The sequence below is a fragment of the Eleutherodactylus coqui genome, chromosome 6, assembly GCF_035609145.1.
Source record: "Eleutherodactylus coqui strain aEleCoq1 chromosome 6, aEleCoq1.hap1, whole genome shotgun sequence".
Taxonomy (NCBI): Eukaryota; Metazoa; Chordata; class Amphibia; order Anura; family Eleutherodactylidae; genus Eleutherodactylus; species Eleutherodactylus coqui.
In genome coordinates, this window is record NC_089842.1 from 131,164,207 (window position 1) to 131,192,191 (window position 27,985).

General features: G+C 42.7%; 1 protein-coding gene across 4 annotated transcripts in view; it reads right to left on the bottom strand.

The window, feature by feature from the left end:
* The window catches only part of NRXN3 (neurexin 3), a 333,468-nt gene that overhangs the window by 33,405 nt on the left and 272,078 nt on the right, over positions 1-27,985 (bottom strand). For 2 of the 4 annotated variants that reach the window (XM_066607622.1, XM_066607624.1), the window contains 2 exons: positions 23,096-23,267; positions 5,825-6,132 (listed from right to left, as the gene is read on the bottom strand). In XM_066607622.1, the coding sequence (XP_066463719.1) occupies positions 5,825-6,132; positions 23,096-23,267 (480 nt within the window). Of the gene's footprint in view, positions 1-5,824; positions 6,133-8,168; positions 8,250-10,047; positions 10,126-23,095; positions 23,268-27,985 lie in introns of all 4 variants that reach the window. The other 2 variants (XM_066607620.1, XM_066607621.1) reach the window with 2 other exon arrangements.

The following is a 27,985-nucleotide window of genomic DNA, read 5'->3' on the forward strand; positions in this document are numbered from 1 at the left end:
CATTACAATAATGGGGTGCGTTTAAAAAAAAAACGCTGTGCGATCACCTTTGTTAATATCCCTAACCTTTAATACCATCTCCAACTCTAACCCCTTCAAAATACAATAGGAGGTGTAGAGCCCCAAGATATTAGAGGCCACCCCCTGCACAAAATAATAAAAAAAACTAATGGCCAATTGAACCTAAAGCGTGACATCAAAGAGAAAAATAAATAAATAAAAATACAATTTCTCCGACATTCTCCAAAGTGCCTATATTGTATTGTACTGTCTCCCCCTGTTTTTCCCCTCCCCCAATGTACTATGCTGATTTTGGTTTCATATAGGTCTATAATTGTTCATTAGAGTCAATCGATTTTATCGATGCTAAGTATTCATACTACATCTTTCTCCCCCTGCGTGGCATCTATGCTGCTAGAATAGTTGCAAAAATGTAAAATTACATTTAATAAATACTTTGGAAAGATAAGAAATGCTGTACAGTGCATTAAAAAATGCAGGGATTTCATTGTACTCTCAGGTCACATGATCAAGTGCAGGTCTGTATATATGGTGGGTCTGCTGTTGCCTAGTGTGCAGTGGGAAGTCAGAAATTCCATACAGTTTAGGCAGTTTGTTGCGGTAGGACATGACTATTGAAAGCAAACTAGAATTGACCTTGAAAACACAGCTACAGAGTGAAAACAGACAGACTTCAAAATACTGCACAGCCAGGACCCAGCCCCGTATATTCACACCGTGAGCACCTGCAATGCCAAAGGAAATAACAAAATGTAATCTTATAGGGAAAGATGTGCAGGGCTGAAGGGTGGTGCCCAATGCAGAAGTGCCAACTGTTATGCCTGGGCTGCATGGCGAGACAACAATGTGAACTCTGTGAATCCAATTTGTCTTGCAATTTCTTTAAGTGGATTACAGAATGTAAATTAGCAGATAATTATATATAAATTATAAATTCTCCATGTGTTTATGGACTTTGGTGCTTAACCCCTTCACCCGTTTTATAAAACATTACATTATTCTCCCTTGTAGCTTGCACTTTCCTAGGCACGCATGCCAATATTGGTAGATTTCAGAGTCTGGCAGAAGGCAGAGCGCATATAGTATACATTACCAAACCGTATCAATAACCGTCAGGTTGACTCTCTCCTTACAGCGATGTGTTTTGTTTAAGTGAGAGACGACTACTATAAGTCAATTTTGGTCTCTTATATCCAAGCTTATTGAATGCCAAGAGGGACTGGCAGAGCCTGTTCAGCTAGAGCACAGGGTATAAATCTGACTTTTAATTGAATAAGAGTAATTATAGTGGAGCCAGCGTACAGAGCAGTCACAGGTGGTGTGCGATGTACTGTGAATGCAAGTAAGGGCCAGACTTGAGCAGTCTAATGGGCAATACACTCCGCAGTGATGACCGAAATATCCCTCCACAGCACAGTGCTCTGCAGTGATGACCGAAATATCCCTCCATAGCACAGCGCTCTGCAGTGACCACCAAAATATTTCCCCACAGTACAGCGCTCTACAGCGACCACCGAAATATCCCCCCACAGCTCAGTGCTCTGCAGTGATGACCGAAATATCCATCCACAGCACAGTGCTCTGCAATGATTACCGAAATATCCCCCCACACAGCACAGCGCTCTGCAGCAACCACTAAAATATCCCTCCACAGCACAGCGTTCTGCGACGACCACCAAAATATCCCTCCACAGCACAGCGATCTGCGACGACCACCAAAATATCCCTCCACAGCACAGCGCTCTGCAGCAACCACCGAAATATCCCTCCACAGCACAGCACTCTGCAGCGACCACTAAAATATCCCTCTACAGCACAGCGCTCTGCAGCGACCACCAAAATATCCCTCCACAGCACAGCGCTCTGCAGCGACCACCGAAATATCCCTCCACAGCACAGCGTTCTGCAGCGACCACTGAAATATCCCTCCACAGCACAGCACTCTGCAGCGACCACCGAAATATCCCTCCACAGCACAGCGCTCTGCAGCGACCACCGAAATATCCCTCCACAGCACAGCGTTCTGCAGCGACCACTGAAATATCCCTCCACAGCACAGCACTCTGCAGCGACCACCGAAATATCCCTCCACAGCACAGCGCTCTGCAGCGACCACTGAAATATCTCACCACAGCACAGCGTTCTGCAGCGATCACTGAAATATCCTTCCACAGCACTGTGCTTGGAAATTACAAGCTAAATACTACTCCATAGCACAGTGTTTTAGAGTGACCCAAAGAATACGACCTCACAACACACTCCCTGCAGCGCTGTCAGCTGTAGCACGTTACACATGACCTAATAATGAACAAGTGGAATAAAGTTAGTTGCTCTATGTACAAGGGAGAAATCTCAGAATGAATATGCATCCATGAGTCTCCTTAGCTGGAGCCAGAAGTTGCAAACAGATAGACATTACAGCAAATGGCTGCACAGGCTGAACTGTATTACGTCACCATATAGTCCACATCATTGGATTTTACAGTCACTATGAGGAAGTGCAGACCCCGAGATATCCGATGTCCCATCTTTTCCCATACATTTATCTTTTTACCGACACCTACAGTGTATATAGTACATCTACACCCCCCTGGTAAAATGCCATGTTTTCATCATGTTATAGAATCCAACATACATGAATCATTTCAGATTTCTACCTTCATTGTGACCCCTTATCTGTACAAATCCTTTGAAAAACCAACTGAAATCATTTAGGAAAAAACAAAAAAGCTAAAATAATGTGGTTGCATAAGTGTGAACACCCTTTTATATTTGGGGATGGGATTGTGTTCAGAATTAGCCAATCACATTTACACTCATGTTAAATAGTAGTCGGTACTCCGCTGCCATTATTTACCCCATATAAAGTTCACCTGTTCTAGTATAATTTTTCTGACATTTTCTTAGTTGCATTTTTCAGTAAAAGCCGTAAAGAGCTTAAAACACATCAAAAGGGGTCTGTTTGTTGAAAGGTATCAGTAAGGAGAAGTATCAAAGGATTCCAAAGGCATTACATATACCAAGGAACACAGAGAAGACTGTCATCAAAAAGTGGATAAAATTTGGCACAACAGTGACATTACCAAGAACTGGACGTCCCTCAAAAATTGATTAAAAAACATAAGTAAATTGGTCCGGGAGGCTGCCAAGAGACCTACAGCAACATTAAAGGAGCTGCAGCAGTTTCTGGCAAGTGCTGGTTGTGTAGTGCATGTGACAACCATCTCCTGTATTCTTCATATGTCTGAGCTGTGGGGGATGGTGGCAAGGCAGAAGCCTTTTCTAACAAAGAAGACCACCCAAGCCTGGCTATGTTTTGCCAAAACCTATATCAAATCTGCCAGAAGTATGTGGGAGAACGTGTTATAGTATGCTGAGACCAAGGATTATAATAACATAGTTCCAAAAGAACACTGAATATTACCAAAAGAGCACCAGACCCGCAGTGAAGATGGCGGAGGCAGCGTTATGCTCTGGGGCTTTTTTTCTGCTACTGGAACTGGGGCTGTAGTCAAGGTGGAAGCAATTCCAAACACCAGTCCATGTTGGCACAAAACCTTCAGGCTCTGCTAAAAAGCTGAAGAGGAATTTCACCTTTCAGCACAGCAACGACCCAAATCAAATGAACAAAAGAATGGCTTCACCAAAAGAAAATCAAGGTTTTGGAATGGCCCAGCCAGAATCCAGGCCTGAATCTCATTAAAAATCTATGGGTTGACCTGAAGAGGGCGCTACACACAAGATGCCCTCACCATCTGACAGATTTGGAGCGCTTTTGCAAGGAAGAGTGGGCTAAGATTGCCAAGTCAAGATGTGCCATGCTGATAGACGCCTACCCAAAAAGACTGAATGCTGTCAAAGTCAAAGGGTATATCAACAAAGTCTTAGTTTTAGGGTATGCAATGTATATTTATGCAACCACATTACTTTAGTTTGTCTTTTTTTCTAATTATTCCACCCTAAGGGCTCATGTCCACGGGCAAAAGAAGAATTAAAATCCGCAGCGGATTTTAACTCTTCTCCTGCACGCGGATCCGCACCCCATAGGGATGCATTGACCACCCGCGGGTAGATAAATACCCGCGGATGGTCAATAAAAGTGATTTTTTTTAAAATGGAGCATGAAAAAATCTGGACCATGCTCCATTTTCGTGCGGGTCTCCCGCGGGGACGGCTCCCGCAGGCTTATATTGAATCCGCGGGAGACAAAAATCGGAATTTACTCACCAGCTCCGGTTCTTCCCTTCGCCGCGGTGCCATCTTCTCTCCGTCGCGGCCGGATCTTTTTTCTTCGGGCCGGCGCATGCGCAGGGCACGTCACTGACGTCATCCTGCGCATCCGCCGAGCCGAAGAAAGAAGATCCGGCCGCGACGCAGAGAAGATGACGCCGCGGCGAAGGAAGGATCCGGAGCGTGCGAGAGGTAAGTTTATTCTTATTTATTCTTATTTTCAGCCCTCATGTCCGCGGGGCAGGAGGGACCTGCTACGGATTCTCCATGGAGAATCCTTAGCGGGCCTGATTTTCCCCTTGGACATGAGGCCTAAAAGATTTCAGCTTGTTTTTCAATGGAATTAGACAGATAATGGGTCACACTGAAGGTGGAAATAAATCTAAAGAGATTCATCTTTGTCGGATTCTATAACATGACAGAAATATAGCTTTTTACCATGGGTGTGTACCTTTCCATTTCCCTGATGAATTTATATATACTGTATGACTGAACTGTCACACAATCCACAAATAGTTCTCGTCTGAAATGCAATGTCCTATGTACTGAATGGCAATATTTATCAATGTGCGATAAGATACAGTTACAAGCCTCCCTTCTCATCCAACCTCCATGGAGCTGGCAGTAAACAGGTATAATGTTCTTACGACCCACGAACAATATTCTTGCCATGATTAGTCCATTAGGGTAAGGACACATGGTCTAGCACTGCAAGCAGCGGAGGCCTCACTCACCCAAAGTGCCCAATGGCTGCACAATTTTACCGCAAAATTGTTTGGCCATTGGCAGTAGGCTGGATTTGCCACGTGGGTCCTACTGGACCATGCAACCTTATCTTTAGGCTGCACTTACAAGGTGTGGTCAAAACCGCATCAGAAGAAAACGTGTGCAGTTTTGCTGCGATTCCCAATGCAGTTGCAGTATACACCACAACTACATCAAAAACCACGATAGGAAGATGAAAGGTTTTCCCCGTGCAGCGTTTGCAAACGTTTAACCACGTTGTATGACCACATCCTTAGGCTCCATTCAGACTGCAGTATTTATCAAAATTTTGCATCAGTAATTGGAAGCCAACACCTGGAGTGGAACCTACAAAGATAGAAAGTATAATGTGAATATTTTTTTATTTTTTGTGTATTGTGGATGCATTCCTGATTTTGGGTTACAAATACCGACCAGAAATACTGTCGTCTGAGCGGGTCTTACAGTCTTTGTAACAAGTGTTTCCATCAGACTAATATTACTATAGGTGTCTCTGGAGAAAATGCAAGCATGTCCTCTTGGCTGGATACTGTGATGATACTGAATAGCAACATAGTAAGTAAGGTTGAAAAAAGACAAGTATCTATCCAGTTCAGCCTATTATCCTGCAGTGTTGCTCCAGAAGGCCGCAAGAACACTTGCTACTCCACTATTAAACACCAAAACTGGAGAAAAGAGACTTTTTTTGTTTTAGCTACAATAAAAATAAATACCAACTACATTTAGAACTTTGTGGAGAAAAAAAAATCTATATATCATACAACTGTGTGCACTATACATGAAAAGAGCCTACGAGACAACAGCATACCATAGATCCAGGAGAAGATCGGTTCTTTCTCGTTGTAGTAGTGGCCAAAGTTGTAGTAGTCTCCATGATGGTTGTCGATAATTCTGGAGGCATGGAAGTGGTAGGCGTTGTCCCAAGGATTGATGGGACCTCTCCCACTAGCCTCACACTTCCACTGATGTTGATATGGGGGTTGTGTTCAGCAGCCATATTCAGAACTTTCAGGCCATTATAGTAGATACCAGATAACTGCCCTTGGAATGGCCTTCCCCGGTCCTTTCCACCAACGGCTATCTGTGCTTGGGTATTGAAGATAGTCAGGGGTCGCCCTACAGAGACACAGCAAAAGAACACGTCACACATTAAGACTTACATCATATAAATTCTATATTTTAGAGTCTGATGATGACGGAGGTCTGTATATCGGAGCACAGAGTGTGTGTAGAACTATTTTAACAACTTCTTGTTGGTGAATAAAAGTGGAAGGTGTTAGAGGCAGCTTATCACTATTGTTTATCTATATTGTTTACTAATTAAAACCAGATACTAATGAATATTAATTTTTTTTCAACTCTGATTTCATTTTCTGATTGTAATTGTTTAAATTCTATTTTCTGTATATGATTATGATTATCTTGCTGCTCTGCTTTGTTAAACGCTTTTAGACATCTGCTTTACAGCAGCCACATACTACAGGAACCTGCACTCCTAAGGCTGAGTGTTGTGAGCATGCTTCTTGGGTCTGTGCAGAGGTAAACTGTGCAGGAAGGGAGGTGAACGGTCTTCACCTATTATCAATTATAGACCCTGTGAGATTATTTGATTTTAAAATATATATAAAATATGTTTTATGGTGTTGTTTGCTAAATGCTCATTTGTCCAACAGCTACCCTTCCCGACCCCCTGTACACATCATGCATGCTTGGTTTAGTTGAGCATGTATGTGTTCTTAATGAGGCAAAAAGAGTAAGCCACTGCCAGAAACCTCTGGTGGTTGTTTAGCTCTTGTGAGAATAAAAGGATCAAGTAAAATTCAATATGCCCGATCTTCCCTTACCCCGACATCTTCTGTCAGTCGGAAGCCACTCAGATACATAAGATAGTTGGCTAGTTACACAATTTTTTTTTTTTTTTAAACACACACAGTGACATAGGAAATGTAAAAAAAAATAAATTAAAACAAAATCACATCAAAATTCTTAAATATATTTAATATAAAAATGTAATTCAAAAACAAGCAATAGCAAATAAATCGCCCAAGGCATTAAACCCTATTGTACTGTACAGTATCCAGAAGTTGGCTAAGCCTACATGGAGTTACCAATACACGTTACAGCCACTCAGGAGTCTTCTCATTCGATTCAGCATTTCTAGATTCTGTGTTATCAAACTGTTTTATATACAATGCTGGATTATAGGAATTTTGCTGTATAATCCAATTCAAGTGAAATAAAACCTTAATTCAGAACTTGAGCCAGAGCATGAAGTGCCACTGCAGCCATCAGCGATCATTAATCAATGTAATGTAATTCGGATACTTTACTATGAGAACGACGCGGCTGCAGTTAGTTGACTTTGGTCCTTTGAATTATTGACCCCCTTTAATCATGTCACTGACATGAGTACACCTCGATTTTGTGAAGGGGCTAGAAGTCATTTACCCTGTCCCTGTGTCTATAAACCTGATAAGAGTTAGGCCAAGATTCATTAACAGATCGTGCATCACACAGACACCAATCAATATCTTTCATTGACCTCAGCGTCCCTGGCTCCTCCACAGACCGTGGGTTGTTTGTTATTTTTTCAGCTTCCCCTTCCTACTGTTAATGTTAAGTAATTTGGCAGTTGGGAAGGAAGAAGAAGAGAAAGGACAGAATCAAGTAACATTAGAAAATGCCAACATGAAGGACAGTGCCCAGACAGAGCATATCCCCTACGTCTGCTCTCTCACAGTATAACTGGACCAAATATTTGTTGCTGGATAAAGAACCACCTAAAACTTCATTCATTCTCACTGGATTAGGAGAAAATACTGGAGAAGAGGAAACTTCAGAGTGCAGCTCAGCCGCTTCTTGTTGCATCATCTTCAGAACATCTAGTTGGCTTCTATGCATTGAACACAACATTCTGCTTACTAAATGCATTTATCAATGAATAATTTGTCAACTGTGAACATTACAAGACCCTATGTCACAGAACTACAATGTTCTTCCTTCCGTGGTCAAGGACACAAAGGAAATATTGCAGAAAACTCATGCTGACCGCAGGGTCAGCCTCCTAGAACTTACAAGACCGCTCATCAGTCGGGTTTTTAAAGCAGCAACCACCAACTTTTCAGCCTGAGAACAGATAATGTTATTGGTACCTTTTGCAACTCCAGTTCCCACTCTCTTGAACTCAGGGTTCAGAAGTCTTGTGCCATCTTCCATTCCTGAGATACTGAGCCCTGAAAAACAGGGACCCCGGTTTGGATAAAAAAAAAAAAAATTAAGTCTGCAGACGGTTTCCAAAGAAACCTCAGCATCCAGTTGAAAATGAAAAAAAAATATCAGCCATCCTCCTACCACGAGCAATGTTAGGAAAAATGCAGAGGATTGGTCAGCAAATGCTGCTTGCAGTGCACATGGGATTGCTGCTTTAAATGAGAACGATGTCCTACGTGCCAGCTGTGGATTGGTAGACAGTGATCCTCACCAGAGACTGCTTTAAGCCAATAGGAAGGGGCCTATGACTGATAGCAGCGCTGGTGACCACAGAGGAGGAGCATGTTCGATCACAAGATTAATTCCAGTTTCACAGCTGGATTGACGGACAGATGATGAAATGGAAGAGACAAAAAAAGTGTCTTCTCTACAGTAACATTTCATGTTCAATTATAGACCAGGCCTGGAGACAATGCAAAGAAATGGCGGCTTCAATGTACAAAATATGTTACGGCTCAGGAATGGCCTGTTCAATTTTCCAACCAGAACTGCTCCAATGCGTTTTTTTTTCCCTCTAAAATAATCCCCAGAGTGGCCGGGTCAGAGCCTCTACATACCAATTTTGCAACGAGGACATTAATTGGACAGACTACCATCCACTGCCAGCCATTTCTTCCCAAAAGTGGGAGGAGGACAGTGCAAACAACTCTTTGAATCTCATTAGTGGGTGACATAACATTCAGGCAATAAGCTTCCTTGAGTGAAGAGTGGGTTGGTGTGATATGAGACTGGTTAAGGAACCAGCTTTAACTTCACACTACCCAGGGTCACAATTCCTGGCGTTCCACTTAATATGGACTATTGTTCCATCATTTCCGGATTAAAAAAATGAACTAGCAGTAAACTGTGACTCTGAGGAGCACAAAGTCAGAGCTAGGTCTCTCCTCCGCAAGCTCATGCAAACTGGGTTGGAAAGACAGGAAAAGAAGGCGTTTGAAGCGCTGGATTACGGGACTCGTTCTAGGACATTTATAGGGATAGGATAGTAAAGTTCTGCATCAGTTACATCCTCTAAATGCATCTTATCTCTGTTCCTTCGGCTGACCCTTGCTCTGAGTTTTACTGACATCTGGCTGCTCTGTCTTTGAGAATTCTAGATTGGTTGTTCATGTGGACCTACCCAGAGAGAGACAGACATGAAGGAGATCATACAATGCGTTACGAGATCACACACGTTACTGTGTTAAATTACACAACGCCTCTTACAACTGTCTTTTCAGAAAATGTTCCCTTAAATAATTGAACAAAACAATAATGAAGGAAGCCACTTCTGACGAGCAGGCATATGAATGAAGGATCCAGTGTTTAGAGATCATGCATCAACCACCATAAAACATCTGCAAGTATCAATGCAAATGGTTGGCAGGCAGAAACATGCACATGCCCAGGTGACAACCCCATCACCATCATTCAGGATTAACTCTTAGAAAGATGGCAAACTCTAGAAGTTCAGACTGCTACAGGCTCAGTGTTACCATCTATCCGATATACAGTGTTCCTTTCTTGATTACAGTAACTATGGATTACACAACTGGGCTCTATAGATTATAAGCCTGTTTAGTGGCTGCATGGAGAAGTAAGGCTTATTCATCACTAGATAAAAGTTTAGTTGTGAATTACATAGAGTTGATAATGTTACAGAGGATACATTCTCTCTCAGTCCATCTAATGTGTCTGAGCCTGCGGAGCAGAAAGTATACGGCATTCCCAAATAAGCATGCAGCACTGGGGATCATGCAGGGTCAGACCCAATTTAGTTACCTTTGTCTTGCTGGCCGTCGTCTGGGTTCCGAGGCAATTTATAGGACAGTTTCGGTTTTTGGTGTAGCTCGGTATTGCCTTAAGGTTTAAAAAACAGTGTTATTAGGGGTCAGAGTCTGCTACATGTGTGGGTCTACAATTCTGAAGAGCTTTGACTTCAGAGATCAAGAATTCAGACTCCTCAAGGTTGACATATCATAATAAGGGTATACACACATTACGGTTGAGGTGCAAGTAATAGCCACATCTAAAAACCGCATGCTGTTTTACTGTGATTTGTGCGCTGCAGCTACTGGCTATGCAGTTTTTACAGGTGAAACATTTATTTTACATATTTTTCCTGTAAAAAAAATTAATAAAGAACACGTAGCCAAAAAATACATTTTCAAACTGCAGTAAATTGCATTTCAAATTGTACCTCCTCATGTGAATATACCTTTATAATGAGTTGAATGCAGTTGTTTTCAAATGCCGGAGATGGCATTAAGGGCGGATTCACAGGTGCGTATTTGCACATGTGCAAAAAAAAAAAAAAACTAGCATGCTCTAGTGTTGTGCACCAAAGATTCCCATGGAAGTCTATGGGGGGTGCGCAAATGTGCGTGTAGTGAACAAGGAGATTGACAATACGCTGCGCAATTCAGCGAGAAAAAGAACACACGTGGAACTCCTAGCCATTTAAATCGGGGCGTGGTTGTGTCCCATGTACAAAAAAACAAGCTTTGTGAGCGCAAAAAGTACAGTAAAATACAAAGAATCATAGAATGGAAGAGTTGGAAGGGTCATCTGGTCCAACCCCCTGCTCAATGCAGGATTCACTATATCATCCCAGACAGATGTCTGTCCAGACTCTATTTGAAGGCTCCCATTGAAGGAGAACTCAGCACCTCCCATACACCAATACGCACATAAAAAAACACTAGTTTGTGGTGCAAATACGTTGCACTGATGCGCGTGCAATTGGGCATACGCTCATGTGAAGCCGCCCCTACTGTGACCTGTCAATTCAGTTCAGATGGCTCCAGTTTAACCACAAGATGACATCACTAATATGTAGGATAAAGTGTGCAATAACTGATGGCCTTATTGTCTGCTGCACATGCAGACATGACAGTCTTCATTGACCCATTATATCTCATGTTAAAGCTTAATATTAGTTTTATAAAGCGTTTGTTATTTAGCCCTGATCAGTGAACCAATCAGTGGTTGGAAATCCATAAAGGAAGCTACAAAATTCTGAAAGAAAACTAACAAATTGGAAGCTCATTCACACTACAAAGGCTCTGGTTTCATGAATCAGATACAGAAAGAAAACTTGAGAACCCCGCATACAGTCCCCAGATGGTGGAGATAGTGTGCAGCGTTGAGCAACATACTGTATATATCCAACTCCAATCAAATATACACTACAAAATATCATTAAAATAAAATTCAACATCTTTATTTAAATGCATAAACCACAAAAAAGAAAAAGGAAAACGGTATCCATGATGATCCAAGCATTCACATACTTGGGTAAACAAAGTACCAGTCTCAATGTCCCAAATTCATAATATCCCCCAGACGAAGCTGACATGAAACGAAGCTTCACACCAGATTCACCTGTTGTTGGAGATGTTATGTACTCTATACTCTGTAAAGGTGGGACATTGAGACATTGAGAGTGGTACTTTGTTTTATCTATGTATGTAGCGTAGTATCATAATTACCTAGGATTTTACACGGAAAAGACTTTGTTCACCCAGTTCAACCTATTTTCCTGCAAGGTTGATCCAGAAAAAAAGCAAAAAAACCCAATGAGTTAGAAGCCAATTTTCCACATTTAAGGGGGGAAAAAATTCCTTCCCAACTCCAAGTCTGACAATCAGAATAATCTCTGGATTAACAACTCTTCTGAAGTAATCAGTGACTGGAAGATTGACTATATATAACATGTAATATTGTAATGATCAAGTAAAGGCTTCCGGGCCCCTCTTGAACTCTTTTATTGTGCTCGCCATAACCACATCCTCAGGCAGAGCAACATAGTCTCACTGCTCTTACAGTACAGAGCCCCCTTCTATAAACCATCTTTCTTCTAGACGTAGAGGATGCACCCTTGTTACAGTCACAGTCCTGGGTTTAAAGAGATAATGGGAGAGATCCCTGTATTGTCACCTGATATATTTATACATCATTATTAGGTCACCCCTCTGCGGTCTTTTTTCTAAACTAAATAACCCCAATTTTGATAACCCGGGTATTGTAGTTCGCCTATTTCATTTGTTTATTTGCCCACCTTTGTACCCAGTCAAGCTCCGATAAGTCCTTCTTGAGTTCTGGTGCCCAAAACTGTCCACAATATTCCATGTGTGGTCTGATCAGTGACTTATAAAGAGGAAGAACAATGTTCGTCATGTTCCCCATGACCTCTTTTGATGCACCCCATGACCCTATTTGCCTCCAGTTAAGCTTACAGTTAACTAAAATCTCTAAATCCTTTTTTATGTCAGTGTTTCCCAGCGGTTCCCATTTAGTGTGTAATGGTGACATGTATTTCCCTGCCCATGTGTATAACCTTACATTTATCAGTGTTAAACTTCATTTGCCGATTTTCTGCTAAATCCCGGATCCATTTGTAACCACATTTTGTCCTCTTGTGTTAGTTACTTTACATAGCTTTGTATCATCTGCAAATATTGATATATTTCTGTGCAATACAAAGTCCCCCATAATTACCTCATTGTGATTTGCCGCTTCATCAATTTGCCTTAATAATAGATTTTCAATAGATTCTATTATATTTGGTGGCCTATAGAAAACCCCAATCAGGATTTCATTGTTTTTCCCTCCATGTATCTCAACGTATAGAGACTCAACATGTAGATCTCCCTCCCATATATCTTCCTGTAGTATGGCCCTTTCAATAGGATTTTACATAAAAGACAAAGCTCTCCACCTTTCTGGTTTCTATGATCCCTTCTGAACAAACTGTAACCTTGTAATTTAACTGTCCAGTCACAGCTTTCATCCAACCAGGTTTTAGTTATTCCCACTATGCCACAGTTTAAGGGTGAATACCCACTTATGTTTTTTTTTTAGCGCTGCGATATCGCTGCGCTTTTTAAACGCGATTGTCAATGGGACTTTCTAATGTTAAAAACGCATTGCAAGTTGGTGCTTTGCAGTTTTTGTGCGATGCGTTAACATTAGAAAGTCCCATTGACATTCGCATAAAAAAACACAGCGATATCGTGTGAAAAAACGTGAAAGAAAGATGAGAGCGTGCAAGAGCCCTTACTCAGACATGAATACTTGCCGTTCAGCAACCTTATTGTCAGACTTCTAGCATTAGTCATCATACAATTTAGAGGTTTTTGGTAATTTTTTATATTAAGTTTATCCCTACTAACTGTTCTCAAGTTCTAACTGTACTAATCCCTCCTACCACTCCAACCAATTCTCTTTACTTTGTCCCAGATCTAGGTCTACAATATTTTCTCCTCTATAGCCATGGTTCCCTTCCCCCAGTCCCTAATTTAAACACTCCTCCAATCTTCTAACCATATTCTCCCCCAGCACAGCTGCTCCCTCCCCATTGAGATGCAGCCAGTCCCTATAGTAAAACCTGTAGCTAACAGCAAAGTCAGCCCAGTTTTCCAAGATCTGTGCTTCCAAACGTGCAACACGCTCTCATCTCATTCAACAGTATGCACCCTTGAATGGCTGTTCAAGTACTACATACATGACAAGATGTACACTGGACAGCATCGTCAATCATGAAGCACATTCTAAATGGGGATTGTACATACAGATAGATTAGACAAAAGTTATATATGCAAGTGAAAAGTAAAATAGATAGGCAGTAAATAAATGCAAGTGACTTTTCTAAAGTCTCAGAATCTAAAGTCACTAATTAAGTCATACACTTAAAACAGCACACTTAGAATACAGCATGATCCCCCAGGCGCTACAGGTTCATATTGTGGTGATCCTAAAACCAGGGAAGGACCCTCTATCTTGCAGTAGCTACAGACCCCTCTCCCTTATCAATAACTACCTAAAAAAATTTTCCAAGATCCTAGCTAATAGATTGAATCCCTTTGTCCCCCATCCAATTCACACGGACCAAGTTGGATTTGTTCTGGGCAGAGAAGCCTGGGAAAACACGATAACATCATCTCTGATCAACAAAGCCCATAGGTCTGCTATCACTCTGTGTCTACTTGCTGTAGACCCCAAAAAAGCCTTTGACAGGGTGAATTGGAACTTCATGGAGGAGGTGTTGAGGGGGGTGGGGTTGGGCCCAAAGGTCCTTTTCTGGATAATTGGCCCTGTATGGTTCCCCCTCCACCAGTACTAGAGTCAATGGACTGCTTTCAGAATCCTTCGAGATCAGGAACGGTACCAGGCAGGGTTGCCCCCCCCTCTCCGATTCCATATATCATAGTCATGGAGCCCCTGGCTGAAGCCCTACGAAGCAACCCCGATATACAGGGCGTAAAGAACCACGATAGGAATCATAAGCTGTCCATTTTTGTGGACGACTTATTGCTCTATGTCACGAACCCTCAGATCAGTCTGCCAGGAACACGTCTGGAATTGTCCAGATACAGGAATCTGCCCCCTGAGCGACTTAGGGGAGGGACACAGATTGAAGCCAGGAGCATGGTCAGGTGAGGGATTATGTAAGGTCTCTTAAAGTCCCTGAGTTACTATTAGCAGAACTCACCTCATTCGAGAAACTCTGCGTCGCCACGTACCCCCCCACCCCACATGATCTCTCTGCTGTATGGGTTGTTGATTAATGAGTGGGTGCGTGGGATCCGCCTGAGACTGAAGTAGAAATGGGAGGAGGAGCTTAGAAGACGCTTCTCTGAAGAGCTCTGGACCAAATCCTATATTCTTTCCCACAAATTGTCAATATCGGCTAGGGCTCAGGAACTAAATTACAAAATAGTATCGCTATGGTACAGGACCTCGGATAAACTTCGCAGAATCTTCCTGGAGGTATCTAACGAGTGCTGGAGATGTCATTCTGAGGTAGGCACTATGTACCATATTTGGTGGAGCTGCCCGCTGATTGCATCCCTCTGGGGTAACGTTGCCAGACTGTATGGAGTGGTGTGTAGATCTCACCTGCTGTTGTCTCCCGAGATTCCTCTCCTCTCCGTGTTAGCAGGATCTATTTCACACGCTAAAAAGAGGTTATTGAGACACTTCATTAAAGGGGTTGTCCCGCGGCAGCAAGTGGGGTTATACACTTCTGTATGGCCATATTAATGCACTTTGTAATCTACATCGTGCATTAAATATTGGCCATACAGAAGTTATACACTTACCCCCTCCGGTGCTGGCGTCCCCGTCTCCATGGCGCTGACCGAAGCCTTCTTCTCCCTCGATTAGACACGCTTGCGCTGTCTGCCCTCTTCTGTCCGGCTCCAGCGTGCTCGCGCTGCAGAGGTCTTCTGCGCATGCGCCATGGAGACGGGGACGCCAGCACCGGAGGGGGTAAGTGTATAACTTCTGTATGGCCAATATTTAATGCACGATGTATATTACAAAGTGCATTAATATGGCCATACAGAAGTGCTTAACCCCACTTGCTTTCGCAGGACAACCCCTTTAAGGCTATGCGTCATATTATACCCCAATATTGGAGACGGGCGAGCGATCCCAAGGATTGCTTGGGTGGAAGCCTTGGACCTTATTAAATATATGAAGGAACTCAGGAGCTCTAATTTTTGGACTTCGGGCTGGCGCCTGTTAGTAGACATATGGGCCACTTGGATTGACTTTAGGGGTTCACCGGCATTCTTTAAATGGCTTGCCGACGGCTCGGTTTGAGGGATGCGAGTGAAGATTATCGATGGACTGAGTTTTAACTTTCTCGTGAGGAGGACGAGAGAACCCCAGCTATCTATACCCTCCTCCCTTTACCCCTCTTTCCCAAAATCTCTCTTCCTCTTCCTACTTGTCTTTCTCTTCTCTGTCTTTTAATAACTTTTCTTTTTTTTCGTTTCTTCATTTCTGTTTAACAGTTAATACAAGTTAAAAACAGTATGGGTTCACTCCTTTTTCTCTCTGAGGAGACTTGCTAAAAAACCTGTATTGTAGGATCACTCTTCTTGCCTTCAATATGTGGGCTTGCGGTTGGTCTTCCGGAGAGATATATTTAGTTCAAGTAGGATATGTACTTGATTACCTTATAATCTGCCTGGTCGCCTGTTTAGCATCTAGTGAATGTTTTCTTCTCAAATGATTCGTTCAACATGTATTTCAAGAATACAATATGACGCCCTGCATTATTTCATAATTCTGTAATGCAAGTATTATATTCCATGTATGCGATGCTAAACAAAGGAAACTTTAATAAACATGTTTTGAAGGAATACAGCATGAACATTAGCTCACACGTTGGCTTTTGTTTGCTTTATATAGCTCTTATCTGTAGTACTCTGCTCCTCCTCTGTTTGGAAAAAAATGCGAGAAATTGGATCACCATGGGCACGGTTTTGTTTATTATATAAGATGTTACATTTTATTCTAATGATATTCTGTGGTGTGTATTTGATTGGAGTTCAATATTTGTGGGATACATAGAATAATTTATGCAGTTCAACATACTGCACAAGCTTATAACTTTATTCAACAAGCCAGAATTAACTTCCCTGACTGGAGCCAAAATCTCCAGGGAATCCCTTCAGTCACCTTTTCCAAACTAGAAAAAGACAAGGGTAATTTTTGTGAGCAGCTTCAGGAGTGGATGGAGGGAGCTGGACTGCCAGCTTCACTCCCATAGGAATTGCAAGAAACGGATGCTATGACAGATGGAACTCACTGTCAAAGTCACTTACGAGACAAGCTGCTAAAAGCCCTAGGTTACTGTTATGGGAGAAGGCTCAGTGTCACCCTGCAAAGTGTCTGCATCGTGATCTAATTGAACAAGCACTCTGCTATTTACACAGGTTCATGCTGAGCTTGTGGATATAATGCACGCAGACAGGTTAAGTGAGAGCAAAACATGTGAGATCGCTCTGTACAACAACCGCACATCAGGATAATAAACGCCTGCAGGTCTCTAGACTTTTATAAAGCAGTGACTGCTGCTCCTGCTAGTTCTCACTTTGAAACATTAACCCACATTTACTAATGCTGTCTATTATACAAGGTAAACCAAGACCAGTCAGTCACCAAATACATTACAGTGGCGTCCGCTGTGTGACCCATTTGTCGCATCTTATATAAAGCCAGACACTTTACCATTACTTGCGCCAACTCTTGGTTGACTTACTTTAGACTAGGGGTGCTCAAGTACTTTTCATAAACCTCCATTTATCGGTATCTCCTATCCAATGAAGATCTGAGCTGAGCACCAACTGTAAAGAGGTTGTCTTGTTAAAGGGGTTTTCCAGGGAAATACTATTGATGACCTATCATGAGGATTGGTCATCAATAGTTAATCAGTTGGGGTCCACCACTTGGGATCAGCTGAGTGGGCGCATGCTGTCAGCGCCAAAAATACACAGAGGTTGGAGCGGAAGTCTCAGCGCGACCTCCCATGTAATGCCTGGCGCTTGTAACTGCAGGCACAGCTCTCATTGAAATCAATGAAGTGCTATTACAATGATGGATATATATGGCATACTGGGGGAAAACACCCCACAGATGACATACATGTCACTCTGTCTCACCACTGCGGCAGACCGCACTTTATCCCAGTGTCATGAGGAGTATACAAGCTGTACAAATGTTCATCCATGCAACTTGAAAACAAAGCTGATCTCCTCCTGACAGCAAGGGTCTCAATAGTTGGTAGCCATAGTCCGATAGTTGAGTAACCCTACTTTGAACTATACATTTGCTCCTAAAAACTAGAGCATGCCAATGAAAATTTTTCCACAAATTACAACTCCGCATAACCATGCCTACTTTCAAGCAAAAAAACAAAGGCAAAACATTAATAAATCTGTCTAAAAAAACTTTGTGCCTGAATTTTAGCCTAAAGTAAGCCAAAAAACAGGTATGACAACTTTAGTAAATGTGGGCCATTATCTTCTGACAGCAGTAAAGAACAGCTCAGTTACAAAAGGATAAACAAAGAAAGATTTACTGACTTGCTTGGCAGCCTTAAGGCCCATTTAGACACAACGATTATCGCTCAAAATTTGCTCAAAGGCAATCTTTTGAGCGATTATCGTTGTGTCTAAGCGTACAGCCATTGTGCACTGTTAGTGCACCATTCGCTCATCATTAACTTTCAGCTGGCTGAATGTTAACAATGAGCCTTGTTAACAAAGGCACGTGCAATTATGGTCATGTGAATCTTGCTTTGGGGTGCTTTTTACACGAAACGATTATTGTTTGAAAGAAAATTCCTGGACTGTTCGAATTTTAGCGATAATCGTTCAGTGTAAACCCAGTCAGCGATCAACCGATCAAGGATAATTCATTCACTTATCGTTCATTTCATGTAAACGTCAACATTATCGTTGGCTCGTTTACTAATCACTCAGTTCAGCCGTTCTCATTCACTGGTACAGTGAATTATTTATCTGTCTGTATAAACAGGATGCACAAGTGCACTATGAGGCCTTAGTCAGATGGGCGTTTTGTCGCGCGATTTGCGGATCGCATGACGGATGCGCATCCGCAAATCGCGTGACCGGTGCCCGAAAATCGGCTCCTAGCCGCGTTTCATTAGAACCGGGCCGGAGCTGTCCAGCGCATTGCATTCAATGGAGCCGGCAATACAGCATTCATGAATTCATGAATGGGTGTGAGTGAGACCTGCCTCTGATTGGCTCAGCGCTGAGCCAATCAGGGGGCAGGTCTGACTCACACCCCCCTTCACACCCACTGCAGGCCGGCCGCGCTGAACTCCGGCTGCCGGGACAGGGTGAGTATATATATTTTTTTTATTTTAACACATTTCTGGGTGAATTGCAGGGAAGGGCTTATATATTTAAGCCCTTCCCGACAATTCATCCCGCACACGCCGGCAGCCCATCGCTTTCAATGGAGCCGGCTGTATTGCCGGCTCCATTGAATTCAATGGGCAAACATCGTTCTTCTCTGCCACAGCTGTTACAGCTGTGGCAGAGAAGAATGATTTGTCTTCTATATGTTCTCAATGGGGTCGGCGCTGCTGCCGCCGGCCCCATTGAGCGCATATAGAGAAGAGAACAGGAATCGCAGATCGCAGATAGGTGCGATCTGCGATTTCTGTTCTATAATTTATCGGACGAGCGCATAAAAAGCGCTCATGTCTCCGATACCATTGCAAAGCAATGGTTTTAAAAAAATCGCCGGACGCATGCGCAAATCGGGTGAAAAAAACGCCCGTCTGACTGAGGCCTGATACTGTGCCGTGTTAAAGCACCCTTAGACCCTTGATTTCTGGCTGTTTGCCTGCTAATTATTGCAATTATCCTGGATGCCATTCAGTTTTTAAGTTCCTGTGTAGGTGAGCCATCATGGCCACCTACTTTTCCAGTGTGAATAATAATTCTACATATACCGTATATACCCGAGTATAAGCCGAGTCAATAAGTTTTACCACAAAAAACTGGTAAAACTTATTGATTCAAGTATAAGCCTAGATATACTCAAGTATATAGTAGGTAAAGAAAAAATGCAATACTCACCTCTCAGCCAGCATCTGTGTACCCAGCGCGATGATCTCTCCGGCGGTGCAGTAAGCTGCTTCAGACTTCTCCCCGCTGTCATTTTCCTGCTCGGCTTTGAATTCCCCCGCCGTCAGCGCTGTGTAAGTAAGCGCTGTGATTGGATCGAGTGCCAGACAATCACAGCCGGCGCTCGATAAACTAATCACAGTCATTCAGTGATGTCATCCACTGAATGGCTGTGAATGATCGAGCATCGGCTGTGATTGGCTGGTGCTCTATCCAATCACAGCTGAGCAGGGAGCTGACAGCAGGGAGAATTCTCAAACAGCTTGCCGCACCGCCGGGGAAACCATTACGCTAGGGACACAGACGCAGGCTGAGAGGTGAGTATTGCAGTTTTTTGGTTTTTTTTAACTTCACTCGAGTATAAGCCGAGGGGGGCTTTTTCAGCATTAAAAAATGAAAAACTAGGCTTATACTCAAGTATATATGGTACTTAGATTCCTAAGGGTCCTTTTAGATGGGGTGATTCTTGTTTGAATGAGCGAGTGACATCACCATTAGCTCGTTCTTGTGCAGACTGTCTAGACAGGCAGATACATCATTGGCTCGTTCAAACGAGAATTGTTTAGAATCCTTCAGTCTTTCACATTCACTGAATGAGAGGGACTCAACGATTGCTGTTAAAACCGAATGATAAGTGAACGAGCCAACAAGGATTTTTATGCCTGCATAAAATGGATGAATAAAAAGTGAACGATTCGTTCGTCATCAGTCGTGGGCCCGTGTTTAGACAGAATGATTACGATTCACTTTCTCTCATTTTAACATTTTTTGAACAATAAATTGTTCCATCTAACAGCACCATAAATCCAGATCGTCACCAAGTTTTATGACCCACACTGACTTCCCCAGGACAATGGATGGCTGCAAGCCTACTCTTTTAGTGGCAGCATTTATAATCTCTGGATTGTTTGGAATTTAAAGAGTACCTGCGCTTAAAAAGTACAGCATAGACGATTCTAAGCGTTATTGCAATGGTTTTCTTTAGCTTATTCTGTACATTTTTCTTACGAACTCCTCTTCTGCTATGCAGCCTAGTGAAAATGGGGCTGAGAAATCAGCCTTCACCTAGTTGTATACCAGTAGGGCGCTCCAGATGTGTCTGCACACTTTCTCTATAGAAGAGCTGCAGACATAACAGTTCTGTTCCCATATAGTACAATTTATTAATAAATGTCTGTATTATACACAAAATGTATTTTTAACCCCTTAACGCTTCAGGACGTACACTTACGTCATGGAGATTTGGCGTTTGAATGGAGGGGGAATCGTGGGTGGACCCTGTTCCATACAATGCAGGTATCAGCTGTTTCTTACTCCTGTTGATTGCAGCTGTTATCCCTTTACCAAATATGTTTTTTTATTTAGATTTATTTCTAAATATGGCCAAAGTTTTGTAGTTTTTTTTTCTTTTATTATCTCATTTTTTTTTAATTACTGAAACTTTTAATAAACTGATTTTTACTTTTTTTATATAGTCCCCATATGGGTCAAGAACTTGCAATGGTTTGATCGTTCCTGCAGTATGATGTAATACCATAGTATTACATTATACTGCAATACCTTAGTACTACATTATAGAAGTAGTCTGAAGCATAGAATGGCTTGCCTTCACATTGCCTGGGCACAGAAGCATATTAGCGGAGCGGCAAAGGATAGTTGTAAAACATGAGGGAGGGGGGGGGGACAGATTGGGGGCACAAGGTTATTAAAAATAAATTATATGTAATACAGACCATTAATAAACTGTAATATGGGAACAGAACAGCTGTGTCTGTAGCTGTATAAAGAACAGGTGCAGGCACATCTGGATGGAGCGCCTCCTACTGTTATTCAGTTAGGTGAAGAAGAAAAAAATAAGTGTAGGTACTCCTTAACGATCTTTCCTGTAAAGCTTATTTGCTTCTGAAAAGCTTTTATGGAGAAGAGAAACACTTTTATACCAGTAATTGTATTCAGCTGGTCAGATCACAGGCAAAAAAAAACGATGATCTGCGAGACCAGGAAGAACGGACCGCGATATGGGGGGTATAGATTTGGAAACTAACCTTGTTACTTTAAATCACTGTGTGCTATGGGAAACATCATGCGGTTCTCAGCCTGCATCATATTCCACAAGTTATGGATTAGAGCTGCACATTCAGAGTTAATAAATAAGCCTGACATCGTTAAAGTATGGGACTGATTAGTGTCACCTGACCATGACCAGAAAAAAAAAAAACTTTTCAAAAGGTTTTGTAGGTATTACATTTATCAGCTGCCTGTCTACAGAGCTAGAAACCTAGCAAACTCAACACGTTTGAATAAAGCAGCATGGTGGCTCAGGTCCATTTCCATCTAGCACAATGGTTCCGTCTTTCCCTAGGCCTCGCATACGACTTTAGAGAAGCTGACAGCATTATACCCTGCATTGTGTAGGCTGCTGGATTGCTGCACAGAAGGGAGGGGGTGTCAAACTAATTTTCACCAAGGGCCACATCAGCCTTATAGTTACCTTCAAGGTGTTGTTTATAAGGGCTCATTCACATGGGCGTCTGTGTTTTGTATTACATGAATATTTTTTAGGTGTGCAATATGGATATCTTGAACACCACTGATTTGCATTGGGGTGCACAGGCGTGGTTTTCACACATGTATTATGTGTGCATGTAAAAAACTGCAGCATGTCTTATTTTGGTTCGTATTACGGACCAAAATTGGTCATTACAGTCAATGGAATTGCATAAATATGCAGTGAATACGCAAAAAGGCTGGTGAAATCAATCGGACCACCTTGTGTTTTTAATTTTTGCGCACATGAAAATTGCAGCGAATACGTGCACAAAAAAAATGCAAGAAGGTCAAAATGCACAGTGAATATGGTTTCAGTCCATTAAAAAACTGCGTATTTCATGGACCAAAACTGCATACACCCATGTGAGCCCTAATGTAATATTGCTATGGAACTCTATGCACTATGATGGGCTCTCCTCCCTTTCGCCTCTGTAGCATCGAGCTTCCAACCTAGGAAGTTAGCTAGGGTGCCTGTGTAGGGCTGTCAGAGTTATGCCCTACTACAGCGGTGTGGAGTTATGCCCTACCCCCAGAGCGGTGTGGAGGTGTGCCCTGTGCTGGCGCTACCCCTTCTACAGAGCGCTGCCTGTGTCAAAGGACAAACATTGAGAACCGGCCTTGTCGCGGGCAACATAAAATGACGTGGCCATCTAAACAATACACTAACCACAATCTAGTGTATGAAATCCTTACAAAGATGAGAGCTGAGAATAGTTTAAGAAAGAGATATGTCAGGTCTCAGATTGGCCCTGTGCAACTAAAACTTGCTGCTTATCAAGCTTGCCCTAACTAGACAGTGTTATAGGAAGTGTTAGTGTGGATACCTCCAGGGTAATATTCATTGATGACCCAGTTGTCCACTTGTAAGGTTGCATTTCCTCCATTCCGAGTGTACTTAACCACATGGTATTTGCCATCATTCACAGGGGTACTGTTTTCACGTATGGAGATATCCATTAACCCAATGTTAAAGGTCACTCCAACCTTCCCTTGTTCCTGCAGAGAAAGAAAAAAGAAAAAAAAAAATCAGAAACAAAATCACATACAAGATGCAGACCTCAACCAGATGTAAATTGTGTGGGATTAGTTACCAAACAGTCCAGGAAATAAATCAACCAGCAAGCATAAACAGCAGCAAGATACGGCGCTGAACTCAATCCTCCATCTGTCCGTACAGTTTGTGAACGTCCCCCCATATAGTGACATCACCTTAAGGGCTTCCAGATCCTGTTTGCAAGAACACAATCTTCCCTTGTAAACCAAGGTGTTAAGGATTAGGAGTCCCTCAGCTGAGGCCCAAATGTAAAAACCTGAATACATTTCATTCCAATTGAGCATAAATGTTACGGTTTCATCCTCAACTGCCGTGCCCGTTACTGCTGCTCTGGGACCAATCTAATAAGACTTGCACGTAAGATTCAGTAGACATCTGGGATCTGGCGCACATAGACAACACCATGGATCACATGAATGCAAATATGACCCATCTTCTGAGCCCTCCTATCAAAAGAAAGCAAGATTTGATGCCGTCTGCTGGAGCAAACATCTGAAGTCAACCCTCCTTGTGAAGCCAGTACTTGCAAATTCAGACCACAGGAGATGCCACAACTCCACATGTTCTCCTTTTATACTGCCCCTTTATGTCAGTCCGTGTTTCCTGTCATACAGCAAGTGTTTATCCCTTTCACTCAACTCTAATGAGATCACCTCAGACTCCCCTTTACTTTGGCCACTCTCCCTCCTTTGCCCACCTCCCCGTTCATGAATTTCAAAGCATTCAGAAGAGAAGAGGTTCTCGCAAGGGTAGGAGACGCATTTCATGTTAGTGTCTTCACAAGCTGGCAGGTGTTTGCAAGCAACACAAAATGATCTGTTTATAGAGCAGAAACATGACAAGGGGAACGGTCATTAGAACAAGTGATATTTTGGCATCAAAATATTCTGATATGGATGAAGATAGAAGACAGGAAGCAGAATGTGGCGATAGGTTTAGACCATTGCTGCCAATCACTGCCCAAACTCTGCATAGTGTTCTTGAGGGTTTTGGTACACGTAACTGTACAGCAATGACAGGAAGACTACACTACGTAAAATGACCCATATAATATGGGATACAATTCCTTGGTAAATTATAACTAGGGAGAGCGCTAGGGTCCCCTTGTCAATTGTCTATGTTATACGATGAAAGTTCAAGGCCTGAGGCAGACAGAAGATGCCCAGAGGAGAAGAAATGACTGTTCTAGAGGAGAACCAGACCTACAACCCCTGCCGCTGGGCATAAATTAGGAGGGAAGTATACCTCAAGCATTAGAGGTAGATTACATATGATCATCTGAAATTTGTCAGCCTTGTGATCAGTGCCCATAAAACCACCCACACCATAAAGATCAGTCATTTATCAGTTATTTGGGAGAATGCATTCTGTGAGAGGCTTCTAATGATCTTCCCTATCCATCAGCTCTTTACTGCTATTATACATGACATTTGTCTATTTTGCAGCAGAGTGCCATCTGAATCGTCTCCGATATGGTTGTCACTTTTCACAAATGATGCTAAAATGTCACTTTCTGGGTCCATCAGTTACTGAGTGACCATATAGAGGTGGTTCCTGTCATTGCAGGCCACCACAATTGATTAAGAAATGGTAATTTTATTTCTAAGTAAACAACTAATTAGAGAGAGGTTTGGCCTTGGCTCCTGCTGCTGACTGACTGATCTGGGGCCATCTCACAGAGTTGGCTGCAGATCCTCCTTAAATTGTCTCCCGATGTTCTCTGTAATAAGTTACTGACTATCCGCTGATAATGGAGGTCACAGGCTCCTATTGGAGTTTGAAGAAAGTTGAAAGAGGAAAGTTTTAACTCAGGAAGAAAAAAAAAGTTCGACAACCACCAGCTGCATCCTGCCAAGCACCAAAACTCCAAGCGGACTCATTAGGAGGAACGCTGCACCAACCTGTACTCACAGAACAAGCTGACGACCATCTACGTGGAGGCTTTCTGCCGTGTCTCAATCAATCCTCAGCCCTTGTACAGTGTCTGGCAGTAATCCATTTCTCATTAAACACATAAGCACTGGCAGGACCACAGTGCAGCTCGTGGTTTATCACTGACAGCTCAGTCATTAACAAAAGCTCGTCACAAGATCATGATGAATCTGTCTGTAATTAGGCACTTTTGGATTAATCAATTTCAATTTTTACCTTGACTGCAACACGGGAAATCACTGCTGCTGCATAGAGACCCCTAGAGCATTGTCAGAGGGACATCTGAGCAGAGCGACATGGACAGAAGATGCGATGCCTGAACAGGTCACTGAGTGTGCAGAGATCGCCCTCACGTATGGACACATGGATAGTCCTAGTCCTAGAGATGGTCCCACAAATCAATAGTAGCGGTGCAGTGATTAATTCTCTCCTGCCTCTGGAGCAGCTTGATAAATAGCTCTGTGTAGTATTGACAGGTTATGAGTGGATGGCTGAAGGAGTCTACACAACAATAATTCTCATTTTTATCACCATCAGTGGCAGAAATATTACAGAGCATCCTCACGGTTAATATCCAGCTCCCTCAACCTGGTGCCCTCTGCACAGTACTCCACCGGAATAGGACAGACATTGCTAGTGGGGGGGAAGGGTCACACGAGTGAGGAAGACTACTGAAAGTTTGTAAAAGTCCTACACCAAGGACCTCTCTCTCACTGTAGCACACACATCTGTTAGAGCAGAAACATTGCACCGGTTGGATCGCAGCCATGAAATAGTTTTCTATGTGGACTAAACAAGTGTTCCCGTAGCTATGGAAGCGGCTAAAAATTAAACAGTAACAACAGACGCTCTGTGTTTCTCATCATGACCTGTAGCTGCTCCTGCGGCTGCACGCTGCACTAACAATGGCTGTTCCCATAACATTCCGGTTGCTATGTTCTCTGTGAAATACCATGCAATTGTTTCCTTGGTGCATGACATTTTTGTGCAAAGATTTCCAACTTTTCCCCCTCTTTGCACTTCTGAGCTTCCTCTTTATGCCTCTTGCTGTAAAATAGCAACAGTGACTGGCCGACGAGGTTGGTTGTTCGCCAAATTCGCAATTTTAACACTTGACAACTACCTTCCAGGAAAACATGGCAACAGGACATTTCTCCGTGTCACAGGTTGGTTGCCCTTGCAACAATATTCTCACTCTTTACACCTGGAGTTTCAAATGCCAAGGGACTTTGGGTTGAGGAAAAAACACTCCCCACAGACATCTCCATTTGCACCTTTGTCTTTGCAGCAAGCTCTGCCAGAAGTCTTGGGCACCTTCCTTCTACTTTGCACTCAAGTAAATCAACTGCACCACCTCTTTCTGGAGTTCCTCTATTGCAGATTTTTTTCTTGCATAATCACAGTCTCTTTAATCACACAAAACAGTCTCTTTGTTGCTTTCCGTAGAGACAGACTCTCAAATCCGCAGAGAACAGTCTCTTTAATTGAGCCCTCTAACTCTCATAGCAGCAACGCCCCTGTGCCATTTTTGTGCCTGCATCCTCCACCATAAAGTGACAACTTGGGGTTTAGTTAGCTCACTGGATCACTATTTTCTGGATGGTTGGCACACGAAAAATATTCAAAGCTGACTGCAAACAGTTTTATTGTCTTTTCACAAGAAAGGCAAGATCATATTTACAACGCAAAATATATCCTATGCCATATAGCCTCTACCTAAACATATAGCATGCTTAGCCAAGAGGAACAGGACCCACTGCCCAGCACCTCAAGCACACGGGAACATATATTGCCTGTGCCGGAAATACGGTTTCCAAAAATGCAACTTTTGAGGGTTTATGCCAGGCCTCATCACTTTGTCAAAAAAGGTGCAAGGTGTTGTGTTAAGGGAGGTGGCTATGCATAAGCTGTCAGAGTTACTATAGTTTACACCAGAAACTGTAGTAAATTATAGCTGAGCCCTCAGCCAGCTTTCAGTCTTGCACACTGAGATGACATTAGATGCGACAAATGCATCGAGAGGCACAAGCATATTACATGGCTCTTACATGGGAGCAAAAATTATTATGCGGATCTCACACCAACAAATTTATATTGCGAATTCCGCCATCACCGTCCGCACGTATGATATGCAGGCATTGAAATGCATTGACCTTTGCCGGTTCGCTCACACTTGCAGGTAGGAATTGTGGATTCTGCGAGTGGAAGAAAAGTCGCAGCATGCGCTATTTCAGTGTGGATGCCTCGCGTATGAGCTCCATTGATCTCTATGGATGAGTTTGAGCCCTATGGATGAGATTCATCATGGATGAGTTTGAGCCACCGTGCATACGCAATTACATTGCGTACGGACGCGGATTCATATGCAAGTTGCTAGCAGACCAGATAACAAATAGTATAAAGAAAGTAGTAATTTGTGAGCAGACTTCAATGGAAGCTGTCCATGCAGAATTCGCATGAAAATAGAGCATCCTGCGATTTTTCCTCCATGAGTGGAAATCGCAATTCAATTCCGCGAGTGTGCCGGAAAAAGCACTTTTACATAGCATGTAATGAACAGCATTTGTTGCGGATCCGTGGTGCAGGCGCCAATCGTGGATTCCGCCATGCAAATCCGTTTGTGTGCAGCTGGCCTAAGTAAACATGTCTCACAATGTTTATCATACCGCAGGCCTTGACACTGCCAGTCCTTCTACAGACTGGGAGTGTGTATTGGTGTATCTTGACG